At 40.9% G+C, this 13801-nt stretch overlaps 1 protein-coding gene across 1 annotated transcript in view; it reads left to right on the top strand.

Annotated features, from left to right (window-relative positions):
* The window catches only part of MET (MET proto-oncogene, receptor tyrosine kinase), a 194349-nt gene that overhangs the window by 96246 nt on the left and 84302 nt on the right, over positions 1-13801 (top strand). The window contains exons 4-5 of the mRNA XM_040343773.1: positions 2882-3016; positions 9508-9681. Coding sequence (XP_040199707.1) covers positions 2882-3016; positions 9508-9681 — 309 coding nt within the window. The remainder of the gene's footprint in view (positions 1-2881; positions 3017-9507; positions 9682-13801) is intronic.

Here is a 13801-nt window from a genome sequence, read left to right as displayed (position 1 = left end):
TTTGTGAAGGCGGGTGTGTCCTTTCCCTTCAATCAGCTCTCAGACCTCTTATTACTGAGCTTTGCAGAGTGTAAATTCAGCTCTCTGCCCTCTTTTTTCTGAATCCTCAGACAAGCTTTATAAATTCTGCACTTTTAGATAATGTAAAGAAGACTGCATAAAAACACAACTTATATAGGAGGATTTTTTTAATCTCTGTGTACCACCTGAGGCCAGTCCCTTCACTGGGTATAGGTAAGGGTTTACAGCTGCTTTAATTTGATGGGCTAGTTTGAAGCAAGCATGGGTTCGCTGATTCTTTAATTACCCCTCCCTTTTTAAAGAGAACATTTTCTTATTAAAAATAATACATTGATAGATAAATAGATGTTTTGATTAATTTTGACTGGTTGCAGGACTGGCCAGATCAAGAATCATAGTGATGTGATCCATCCGATTCTCAGGATCCTCCAGACCTGTCTCTCGAGCCTCCCTTGATTCCTCCAGCCAAACCCTCACCAGCACTCTGGGAAGGAGAGTGCTGGTGAGGGGTCAGCTGGAGGAGTCAGGGAAGGCTGGAGAGACAGGTCTGGAGGATCCTGAGAATTGAACAGCGTTGTCGTATGGGTTTTCACAGCACAGGGACTATGGGAGGTCACTTTGCTTCACCCTAACATATGGATAAGCGCAATGGATGGCACCATAACGGGAACACTACCACATATTACCAAGATAGTCAAGAGTTAGGGCCCATTCGCACCACAACACGTTGTGCTGCAATGCAAATATTGTGATCCACTGTCGTTCATGAAACAACCAGTTAAAAGAATGGACTGCAACACCCAGCAACGTGTGCAGGCTGCATAAGACACCAAACGTGCAGCACAAATGCATTTTTGAGGCGCCATTCGCAATGAATGATACTGTAGCCCACCAACACAGATAAATGCATTGCCAGGCAGTAGTGTGCTTGCCCCTTCTTCTAGGTTCTACAGGTGCTCATTAATAGCACTCTGATCTTGGGTCATAAAGAAAACCATCTGTATACAAGCTTTTGTTAGCAGCTTTTTTAGCTGGGAGCAAGTGGTTTAAAATATTAAACATATACACAATTGTTAAGTGACAGTATGGATGATACTGTTGTGGAAAGCACAATAGATTTACATTTTTCTTATTATTGTTTTGGTTGACTGTAACAGATGTTTTTGATGAAAGGCCTTGTACTGGTAATTGCAGGCTGTTTTGACTGATCAAGTGTTAACCAGGACCTGTGCGCTGCCTGTTTGCTCGTTATATGATTAGGCGGTGTGAATATGACAAAACACATGGGTAATATAGTTATTGGGGCAGCTGCCAAAGAAGTCAGGAAAATAGCAAGAATTTTACTTCCTTCCTATGCTAAAACTTACAGAGAAGTTTTTCACGCTCACTTTTTATTTTACGTGAAACTTTGCAGCTGTTTTAGCTGGTCTTATTGTTTGTGTCCAATTGGAGTCTGGGAAATACAGGAGTACAGCTGTTAGCTTCACGATTAGTCAGGTATTTCAGTAGAAATCATTTCTAACTGTAAAGTTATGCCAACGCACTGGCATTACTAAATGTATTTATGGTAATTAGATATTTCAGGGCAAATGTGAACGCAATGTCAGAATTTGTTTCATGATAAACTTGTTAAACTGTAGTTTGGGTCAATTATATTGTGTTCATTCTGTGTGAGAATCAGAGCATGAAGCCTAAATATCATAAACAGAATGACATATTTCTCTCGCATAGTGAACTCTGCATGAACATTGAAACTCCAGCCTAACAACCATGAAAGTGTATTACATAATTACTTGTTTCCATATTGCAATATTTCTACCTGTTTTAATTATATTATTTGGGCTGGAATGTATTAAGAATTGCATGCATCTCATTTATTTTTTTGGATTACCCTTTTGAGTGTTAATGCACTCTTGCTTCTCTAGGTGGGTCGGTCCAATCCTCAATGCCATGGGGTTGTAGACCCATGTGCAGAAAATCGGGATAGTTGCACACCCAACAAGGATAACTTGAAATTACTTTTATTGAATGAAAGTAAGTAAAAGCAACACAGAAGTGAACAGGGGAGGTACGGTTAATGCGTTTCACATTGCAGAAAGTGCTTTAACAAAGCATTTTCTGCAGTGTGAAAAAGCAGTAGGGAGAGCGTAAACCGTTCATTCCCTGTTCGCTTTTGTGTTGCTTTTATTAACTTTCATTCAATAAAGGCAATGTCAAGTAATCTTCATTGGGTTTGTAAACATCCCGATTTTTCGCACATGGACCATTTTGAGATTTGATGATTTTGAAATTATACGTAGCTGTTTTTGGGTTCTTTTCTATACTAATACCAGCCAATATATACCACCAAGTGGTGGTGGACCACAAGTGGCCATAAGGACCTGTTGGGATTATTGAGATAAAAAGAATTTATATTTATATATTGTATATTTTTCATGTATAAACATTCTGACAGACCCTATAGCCTCCCTTTCTGAAAGTAACAACCTTAAAGTTTATAGAGACTCTTTCTTATCCTTTGTGCTCCAGATGAAGTTAAGGAACCCCATGAGTATGAGGACTATGTGGATCTAACTCTAACTGGCCCCCGGATCCAAGAACCGAGGGGGGGGGGAATAAATTAGACTACATAAAGTAATCGACTAGAAGTGATCAATCTTCTTTCTTTCGCAACACATTTTCGTCAACATAAAATGAGGCAATAAAGTCAAGAGATAAACTTTAAGATTCCCATCTGAAAGTTTTTTTTTAATTAATGCTGTTCCTCCACTTTCAGTATGTGTTTTTGATTAGTTGAATACGTGATTAATAATAAAGAAACCAGTCAATGTTCTTAAAAATCATTGTTTTTGTCTTTCAGGTTGTGATTTCTCGTTCTAAACAAACTCAGCCTCATGTCAATATTGCCCTTGACACACATCCCGTGACTTCTGCAGTGGTGATCAATGAGACATCCAAGCAGAATGAATATGTCCTAGTTAGCACAGAAAAGAAGGTAAGACTCACAATACACAATCTTTTTCTTAGAATTATATCATCCTATGCAGCACTACATACTGAGCAGCATTTAAATGATAATTGACATAATAGAAACATATACTTAATCATGGGGGAAATAAAATGTATTATGATTGATCACTGCCAGTCTGCACCGAATGTTGCATTCAAGGCATATGTTTTAAATAATATTAAATGTAATTTTTTCATATGGTTTGCATTATATATTATGGGTTATGATGAAATGCTGCTCCTTAATTATGAAAGTAGAATAAATATGTCAATTATATCAGAAAAAATAGAGAGAATACAGCATTAATCCAGCTCCACTGAAAATGGTTAACGATCATAAGTAATGTCACCAGATTGTTAGGAAAAATACCATTGTAAATCAACCTAACCCATCAATGACTAGAAAGATGTTTACTCTGCTCTCTTGTTTTAAAATGCTTACAGTATCTTTGGTCATCTCTGATTAAGCCATACATTTTCAATCTCTTCAGGCAAATCCTACATATTTTTCTCTTCGTATGTGGTAGTATATTAAAAACAAACAATGGTAGTTTTTATAGCTATGTTTCATTTTGGCATCATTTCCCAATAAACATATTTACAAGAAATGCACATAATGAAATATTTCTGCTTACAATAACCTTGCATTTACTTATTTAAATTATATTTCCCAATAGTGTCCTGTAAATTATAACAATTTTAGGATTTATCAAGGAGTTGTGGGACTATATTCAAGTTTTAGGGCCAAGTTCAGTTGTAAAGGTTCCTAAAGTGAATCCTTATAATTATTCAAATGTCCTCAATTCTACAGTTAAGCCTCGTAACCAGTATTTTTCTTGTTCAACCCATCTCAGGTTAGAGCTGCTGTACTAACAAGCCAATGTTTTTACATCGATCTCCCCTGCTGTGCTGTTGTGTTCTGACAGGGGGACGGCCTCCCCACCCAGACTTGAACACTCCGGTCATCAATCTTAGCCATTGGCTGAGATCGCTGATCCGGGGCCGGTCGGCAAGCCTTTTCCGATCATGATCCTTTGACAGGAGCCGGCCGAACAGCCATTGGCTGAGAGCCCTGATCCGGAGCCAGCCCGCAGACATTTTCTAGTCATGACCCTTCGACAAAAGCTGGCCAAGCAGCCATTGGCCGAGACCACTGTTCCGGAGTCTGTCAGCAGACCTTTTCCGGTCATGTCCCTTCGACATAAGCCGGCCGAACATGGGTCGGAGGTCGGATTATTTCTATTGAACCAGTCAATGCCACCTAACATTCGGCCCATGTGTACTAGGCTTGACACAGATTAATAATTACATTAAGTTAACTTATGGGGCATACATTGTAACTGACACAAAGAGATTCATTTACCAAAGGAGCATACAGTTAGCAAAGTTATTATTCACTTTGCAAAGGAGTGTGTACAAAATTTAGTATATAAGATTGAGGGGGCGCACCGGCCTATTGCATTATCTTTACACTTTAAACAAAATGGAGTAATTTTCCATCATTACCCATACCTAGTTTGCAGTATTTTTTTTTTACATCAGGATAAATGTGGCAATTGAAGTGGAAAGAATATTACAGGAAAACAGTTGCACAAAAGACACATCCTTGTTACATCCCTGTGTATATGAAATTTTATTTATATAGTGGATGGCTCAATTTCACCTGTACCAGCATCCTAAAATGTATACAGTATGTGTTGGAAACCAATTAACTGGTATAGTTGGTCTTTTGTGGTACTCTAACTATCTGAACAAGCATATACTGTTAAAATCTGTTTATTATATATCATAAGTCCATAAAATGACAACCATTAATGGTTGTTACATCAAAATCATGCATGCATTAATTTACTAGTCAACCAAAGACATTGGTGCCCTTCATGTTTCTGTTAGTCTAAGAGGTATCAAAGCAGGGCTTGTACAATCCTAACATGTTTTGTGGAATGTGTGTCCTGTAAAGATCACAAGGAAAAAGGTGCAAAATGTACCTGTAATGAAAAAAGTTAGCTTTATACTTACCTTACTCCTATATTATGCCCACGGAGTCCAGGCAAAGGTGACAACACACTCCTGGTGAGTTCCTGGGAGTTTCAAAGTAGCTGGAGTCTTACAAGAAGATGTAATGACAAGAGGCAGGGCCGGTGCAAGGATTTTTGCGAACTCAGGCGAAGGTGCATTTTGCAGCCCCCCCAAAACGCACACACACCATACATTATATATGTATATATATCAGACCCTCTCCGCTAACTACAGATCCCCCCTCTCACAGTATGGATTCCCCTCACTAAGAACAGACCCCCCTCTTAAGTACAGACCACCCTCCGTCAGTATAGACCCCACACTAAGTACAAACCACCCTCCGTTAGTATAGACCCCCTCCCTCAGTACAGACACCCCATCAGTGTAGAATCCCCCTCTTAGTGCAGACACCCCCCCCTTAAGTGCAGACCCCCCCCCCACTAGTATAGAATCCCCCTTAGTGCAGACCCCCACAGTATAGACACCCCCCGATAGTGCAGACTTCCCCATCAATATAGACACCCCCATCAGTACAGACCCCTCCCTCCAATACCCCCATGGCAGCCGACAGGGGGTATCACGAGGCACCAGCACACAGGGGGGTCCGGACAGCAGGGGGACAATTACAGAGATGGGGGGGAAGAAAAAATACAGAGGAGGAGGGGGGAGAAATACAGAGGAGGAGGGGGGAGAAATACAGAGGAGGAGGAGGAGGGGGGAGAAATACAGGGGAGGAGGAGGAGGAGGGAGAAATACAGAGGAGGAGGGGGGAGAAATACAGAGGAGGAGGGGGAGAAATACAGAGGCGGGGGAATACAGAGTCCAAACATAAGGGAGAGAGGTGACAGGCAGCTGCTGGTGTGGAAGTGTTTAATAAAATAAATGTTTAAATACAATCCACTCACTCTTCATGTCAGTGTCTGTGAAGTCGGCTGTCCAATTCTCCCCATTGATCCACGCTGCTGTTATCATTGAATCACTGGAGGAAACAGAGCGCGGGAAACTCATGTGAACTGTCAGCCTCTGATGATGGAGGCGTGGTTAAGCCTCCAGAACGCCCTGATTGGTCACAGCATCCCAGGCTGACAGCACATTGCAGTTTCCCTGCGGCTTTGTATCCTTGGCTTCCTCCAGCGATTCTGTGAAACAGCAGCGTGGATCGGAGGGGAGAATGGGACAGCCGACTTCACAGACTGACATGCCTACTACAGCTCTGACATGAAGAGTGAGTGGATCGTATTTAAACATTTATTTTATTAAAAACGTCCACACCAGCAGCTGCCTGTCACCTCTCTCTCCCCCCCTTTTGATTGCTCTGTGATTGCTTCCCCCGCCCGCCGCTCCGATCACCCCTGCTGTCCGGGACTCCCTCTGTGCTGGGGCTTAAAAGGAGGGTGACTACCCTGGTCAATTTTCCGCCCTGGGCAGCGCTAGCACTGTAAGGCAAGTGCCCAAGTTGCCTTCCTCTAGCGCCGGCCCTGACAAGAGGTACTCCCGCGCTGTCAGAAGATCCTACTAAGTGAAACTGGGGCGGTGTTTAAGCTAAAGGGGACACTGCTGCAGACACCTAGTGATCTATCCTAAATAGAAAAAATGTGTCAAATGAAAAAAGGTGATGGTGTCTGCGCTGTGTAACAGAGAAAAGGGGGGGGGGGAGAAATAGATAATGTGACTATAATACACTCTATATGCATAAAAAGTGTCTATATAGACTACCCAATATTTCAGATCTCTGCCTGGATCGATAGGTGGAACAAATATCTCAGAAAAACATAAATTACAATAAAGTGAGTGCCACACTATACACAAACAAATAAATAATGCATAAATATGTAGACTTAATATAATAAATAAATGTAAGAGCCAAGCAAAGTCAGCATAGAATACGTGCAAAAAAATATTATATATAATAATGTAATAAATAAACAAATATATATAGGAAAGTCTCTGAGTGGTGGTCCCAAAAAACTAAGTGTTGAGAAATGAGGAGCTTCATTGTGCAAAGGACACCTCTTGTGACCAGGGGTGTATTTAGGTTTTGTGCTGCCCTAGGCCTGACTAAACTTGTGTACCCCCTAATTTAAATATGACCCACCCCTTCCTGTCAAGACCACACCCCTTGCAGTTTAAGACCCACCCTGAAATTTAAGTGGGGACACTAGTTCTGATGGCCGGGGGGGGGGGGGCAATGGATTCCCTTAATTTGCATAGGTTTCCTCTCACTTCCTGTTTTGCTATGGGACAGGAAGTGAAGAGAAATCTCTGCAATGGGGCAGAGATGGTAATAAATTAGAAGCGACCCCCCCCTCACAGAATGCCAACCGCCCACATACTGGAAGCAGTGTGGCCGATTTATGGGGGCGCTAAACTAATTTGCCTAACAGTGTAGTGCAAGCCGGCGGGGACACTGTCTGTGCTGCCCCCCTGCAAAGTGCTGCCCTAGGCCTGGGCCTTGTTGGCCTAGGCCAGGATACAGCATTGCTTGTGACTTCTTAGTAGTTTACCTCACAGCTGTTGCTCTAAAGACCTGATAATTCTCAAGGGATATACATCCGATAATATAATCAGCCGGATGGTAGGAAACGCAAACCAGTGAGTATCTAATTTAACTCTTACACTAGCTAGTCTAAACGCCCAGCAGATATAGAGAGATTCTCTAAATGGTAAACACACTACTGCACTCACATGGAACAATGAATGGTGGGCTTGTCCCCACGAGCGCCGAGCTCACAAAAATTCTTATGTTCCTCTTAGATCTCTCCTACTCCCAGTGTACAGCAAAGCGTACTCGAAGGGTGGCAGTATGGTCAAGGAAAAAAGGAAAAGAAGGACATTGTGTAATCCCATAAAATATGGTGCACATTTATTGGTAAAGAACGGTAAAAAACACTCACATATATTTCAGCTATATGATCGGTGACACTTCTGAGCGCCGTGACTCAAATGCCTGCCGTGTGGGGTCTAGTGCTGGGTCTAGTGCTCCAATCCCGACGCGTATCGTCACGTTACGTGACTTCCGTCACATGACTCCCCTGATGAAGTCACGTGACGTGACGATACGCATCGGGATTGGAGCACTAGACCCAGCACTCTGACGGCAGGCATTTGAGTCACAGCGCTCGCAAGTGTCACCGATCATATAGCTGAGGAATATTGAGTGTTTTTTACCGTTTTTTACCAATAAATGTGCACAATTTTTTATGGGATTACACAATGTGCTTTCTTTCCTTTTTTCCTTGATCATACTACCACCCTTCGAGTATGCTTTGCTGTACACTGGGAGTAGGAGAGATCTAAGAGGAACATAAGGATTTTTGCGAGCTCGGCGCTCATGGGGACAAGCCCGCCATTCATTGTTCCATGTGAGTGCAGTAGTGTGTTTACCATCTGAGTCTACTTTGGGGTAACAGAGTTACACTATATACATCCCTTTTCTTTCCACATGGTATCATCCGAGAGTGATTCCCCTGACCATATATGAGCTCATCGCAGTATCTGCTGTGTTACATGAGGTGCTATAAGCTGTCATTAAAACAGCTTTGAGGTAAGCTGCTTGGCATCACTCTAGGTGTGTGCCCATTTGAGTTTTTTACCCCCCAACACGTGTGCTGGTTTCCTGGATTCACCACTCAGAGAATTTCTCTATATCTGCTGGGCATTGAGTCTATCTGGTGTAAGAACTAAATTTAAATTAGATACTCACTGGTTTGGGTTTCCTACCATCTGGCTGATTATATTATCGGATGTGTATCCCTTGAGAATTATCAGGTCTTTAGAGCAACAGCTGTGAGGTAAACTGCTAAGAAGTCACAAGAGGTGTCCTTTGCACACTGAAGCTCCTCATTTCTCAACACTTGTTTTTTTGAGACTTTCCTATATATATTTATTTATTTATTACATTATTATTACATTATTACAGCTTTCTTTGCTGACTTTGCTTGGCTCTTACATTTATTTATTATATTAAGCCTACATATTTATGCGTTATTTATTTGTTTGTGTATAGTGTGGCACTCACTTTTTTGTCATTTATGTTTTTCTGAGATATTTGTTTCACCTATCGATCCAGGCAGCGATCTGAAATATTTGGTAGTCTATATAGACACTTTTTTATGCATATAGAGTGTATTATAGTCACATTATCTATTTCCTTTTTTCCTCCCCCCCCCTTTTCTCTATTACACAGCGCAGACACCATCACCTTTTTTCTTACAAGAAGATGTTCTTGCAAAGGAATGGAGTGTCTTTTTGTGATGTTTTGTCTGATCTACATGGCAGTCACGCCCAGCAATGTAGAACACTGGGCAAAGTAAATATGAATAGATAACCTTTTTAATTACAAGTACATTTTGCACATACTAACATCATATGATTTTTAAAGGGAGAGGGGGCCCAGACCTTGAAGTAATGTAAAGCACATTGCATATTTATAACTGTAGTCTGATTATGTTCATGCAGGTAATAAAGATTCCATTAGTAGGCCTCGGTTGTGAACACTTCAAATCCTGCAGCCATTGCATCTCAACTCCTTCATATATGAAATGTGGCTGGTGCAAAAACCGTTGTACCAGAAAAAACAGCTGCATTGGTGATGAGTGGATTCAGAAAACCTGCTCTCCAGTTGTGTCTGAGGTAATGTATAAGTCACATGAAAAAAGCACATTTATGACCTTGATCTTGTGCATTTCATCCATGCCTGTTCATAAACACAGCACACAAAAAACTTCCAGACAGACGATTGTTCTTGAGGATCTTGCATTTTTCAGGGTGTGCTTTTTGATAAGTATCTACCAAGTATGGGGTATAATACAAAGCAGAACAATGCACTTTTTTTCACAAATTTTATGTTGTGAATTCTGTCTGTCTGCAGGCCACCTCTTTCAACAATGTCATGGGTTCCCCGCATGTTTTGCAGCTTCTTTCTGCTCTTTTCTTTTAATTTCTAAGGACTACATATCCCATGGTACTTTGCTGCCTACAATCAGGGATTCCTGTATTGACTCTGTCTCATCAAACTTCTCTCAGAAACTCTGTAGGTCAATAGGCAGACTCTATGAAATGTGTGACACAGCAGTGCGTCCCCACAGGGCATAGTAAATATGTGTCACCGAAGTCAAGGTAGTAAATGTGTGGGGAACTTCACAAAGTAGGTTTCAACTTCAAGATTGTCCAGATTCATAGGAATAGGCTAGAAAAACTTCCAAGATTGTCCAGATTCATAGGAATAGGCTAGAAAAAATTCAAATACAATGTGGAAATGAATATCTGATTTTACGTTTTCACCATAGATACACTTTGACACTAGGTTCACATATGTGCGATGCGGGAACCAGCACGATTACAGCGGCGGTTCCCATATCACACTGCCCTCTGCGGGTGTCAATACAATGTAAATGACACCCCCAGATCGGATCACAGATCGCAGTGCGAACTCTGAACTCGCACAGGAATGAGATCGCATGGGTAAGAACACTCAATGCGATCCAATTCTAGTGCTGGGGAAAAAAAGTCCCTGCACTATTTTCGTGCAAATCCAATGCGAGTTCAGCCATACAACTGAATTAGCACTGCATAGACATTGCATGTGATTCGCATCGGCGGTGCAGGGGCGAATCACATGCGGTGTCTGAGATCGCACATATGTGAACCTGAATGTACTAATTATAAGATGTTCTCAGTACTATTCAGTAACCCACTCAAAAACAACAATAGGTTTACACTTATGGTAAACTCCAATCAAACATAAAAACTGTAAATTTTATCCTGGTCTGATTTTTTACTCTGCTACTAATTTTGAATGCCCACTCTGTTGGCCTTGGGGCTTATATTTTGCATGGTCCAGAATGACAACCTGCAAAAATTTCTGGCTCCTGATTCTGCAGTCTTGTGCAAAATGGTGTAAACATCCTATTGATTCTGGCTGTAGTGCATTATATAATGATCAAATGAAGGTACATATACAGTGCATGGTGCTCCTGTTTAACAACATGGAACCCCCGTGAATATGCCATGCTTGACCTTGTTTGTTTATGCCCGAGTTTGCCAGAGTGCTACTAAATTAAAAAATGTTTCCATCTTTTAACAAGCCTCAGGCCGCGTACACACGATCAGTCCATCCGATGAGAACGGTTCGAAGGACCGTTTTAATCAGTTAACCGATAAAGCTGACTGATGGTCTGATGTGCCTACACACCATCGGTTAATGAACCAATCGTGTCAGAATGTGGTGATGTAAAACACAAGGACGTGCTGAAAAAAACGAAGTTCAATGCTTCCAAGCATGCATCGACTTGATTCTGAACATGCGCTGGTTTTTAACCGATGCTTTTGCATACTAACGATCGGTTTTGACCTATCGGTTAGGCGTCCATCGGTTCAATTTTAAAGCAAGTTCTCTTTTTTTTGATCGAAGGATAACTGACCGATGGGGCCCACACACGATCGGTTTGGACCGATGAAACGGTCCTTCAGTCTGTTTTCATCGGTTTTGACTGATCGTGTGTACGCGGCCTCAGATTAGTGACCAAAACTATTTAACCATAACATTTTAAATATTATCTGAAAATATCAGACAGGATAATGAACTCAGAATGCTTTAACATATGTAGCATTAGGATAGCCCCCTTTCTAAATCTTAGCCCAGTGCTGATGGTCATCATGCTCTTCCATTCCTCCTGCACCCCAGTATGAGATCTAGCTATATATAGGGGTTACATGTATGATGTAAAGTGATTCCTGTGAATCAAGGAATTAATGATACAATTAGAGCATAGGAATTGTAGCATATGAATCTCCCAGAATTCCATGCTCCAATATCGCATTATGAGTTTAATTCTGGAAACTACAGCCCCTATTCCACATTAATCATCCTCTGAAAGTTGATGGAAGACAGCAAAGCCCTTGAATTGGTTACAGATTTTGAAGTAATGGAGCAAGTAGTGAGGAGGGTTGTTTTACATAGATGTATAGTTCTGTTCCTGTCTCATACCCGGAACACAGAAGAGTCTACCAATATATAGGTAGGTTGAAAAAGTAATGTTGATTTAGTTCAATCAAAATAAAAAAAAAGAATGTTTAAAGCTAAGGAGTTTATTTATTTAAAAAAATAAATCTGCTGTGCAGATAACTCAAGCATTCACAAATTACAAATACCGTATTTATCTGCCTATAGGGCGCACCGGCGTATAGTGCACACCCCTAATCTAGACATGAAATTCCTGGATTTTTTTTTTATTACTTACAGTTTTGGTGTCTTGCCCGGCGTCCATCGGCGGCCTTGTCCGGTCCGGCGTCCGTCTGCGGCCTTCGTGGTGTCCTCCCCGCTTTTCCCACGCTGTCTCTCAGCCGATCCCCGATTCCCGCACTGTGTTTGAACGCCGCCGCCAACATATACCGAGCGCAGTACACTGGCCGAGTGTACCCAAGTGTACTGCACTCGGTATATGTCGGCGGCGGATTCAAACACAGCGCGGGAAGCGAGTATCGGCGTATATTGCGCACCCACGATTTTGCCCTGACTTTAAGGGCAAAAAAAAGTGCGCGGTATACGCCGATAAATACGGTAATCCTCGAAATTTGCCTAAAACCTCTCTTTCTTAAAGAAGAACTTGTCCGCACACTTTTCATAGTTCATAGCAATGAATACAAAGCTTCCTCTGATTGGCTGAGTCAGAGGTTGTGACATCATCAGCCCGCCTCTCTGACTCAGCCAATTCAGAGGAAGCTTTGTATTGATTGCTAGAATACATTGCTTGCTTGCTGTGTCCTGGCAATAAGACAGGAAGTTTCTGCTTCTTACTTGCTTACAAATTACATTTGTTTCAGGAGTATGGTGTGATATGTTCTCTGTGTTTTAGACAATGCCTGAATCATTATGGCCGTTAAGGGTTTTAGGTGATGATATCAAAAAAAGAAGGAACTTTTATTGCCTAAGCGATGCTAATTATCTGTTTGAATTAACAAAATAAAAGCTAACATGAGTAGTTGATAAGGTCAACGTGTCAATTTTGAATCTCTCTAAATATACAGTATAAACCACTGCTATCAAGTCTCAACGAGGATCAAAGGGCCAAGTACAGAATTCTTGGTGTATATTGTTACACTGATGAAGTTTAAATGCTTCAAAACATAATGCAGAAATAAATCATTTAATTCATTGTAGCATAAATATCATACAAATGTCGTGTAGTGACTTTTATTGAAATTGCTTTTCTAAAACCATCTAAGCAGATTTTTGTTTTTCCCACCATTGTTGTAATTTTAACACAATTTACAATATACAAAAAGTGCTTCCTTTGATAATTGTCAGTGCACAGCTTGGCTTATTCCTCTATTCCTATTAGAGAAAGAATAGGGGTAAACAAAGGTTCAGGGGAAGCATGCCAGTGATTGCCATGTGCACTGAAATCAGAGCAGGTTTTTTTTTTTTCTTCTTGTTTGTCCTGTACTTCCTTCCAAGCAATCTATTGTTTCCCAATGTCTTTTCAGGTTACAGTCATGTGTGAACTGGATAGTTCTTTGAATATTATATTTGCATACAAGGATATACATTCTATGTAATATATGAACAAAATGTTCTAAAAAATAATACCACATTACCAATTCACTTTTATATTATATATGCTCTATAATAAATAATAAAATAATAATAATAATAAATACTGTATTTATTGGCGTATAACACTCACTTTTTCACCCTGCAAATCGGTTGCAAATAGTTATACGTCGATACTGCAATTTGGGCTGCCACGGA

This window comes from Rana temporaria, chromosome 3 (assembly GCF_905171775.1).
Source record: "Rana temporaria chromosome 3, aRanTem1.1, whole genome shotgun sequence".
NCBI lineage: Eukaryota > Metazoa > Chordata > Amphibia > Anura > Ranidae > Rana > Rana temporaria.
Note: the sequence above shows the minus strand (reverse complement) of the source record. Positions and strands in the feature narration are given on the sequence as shown.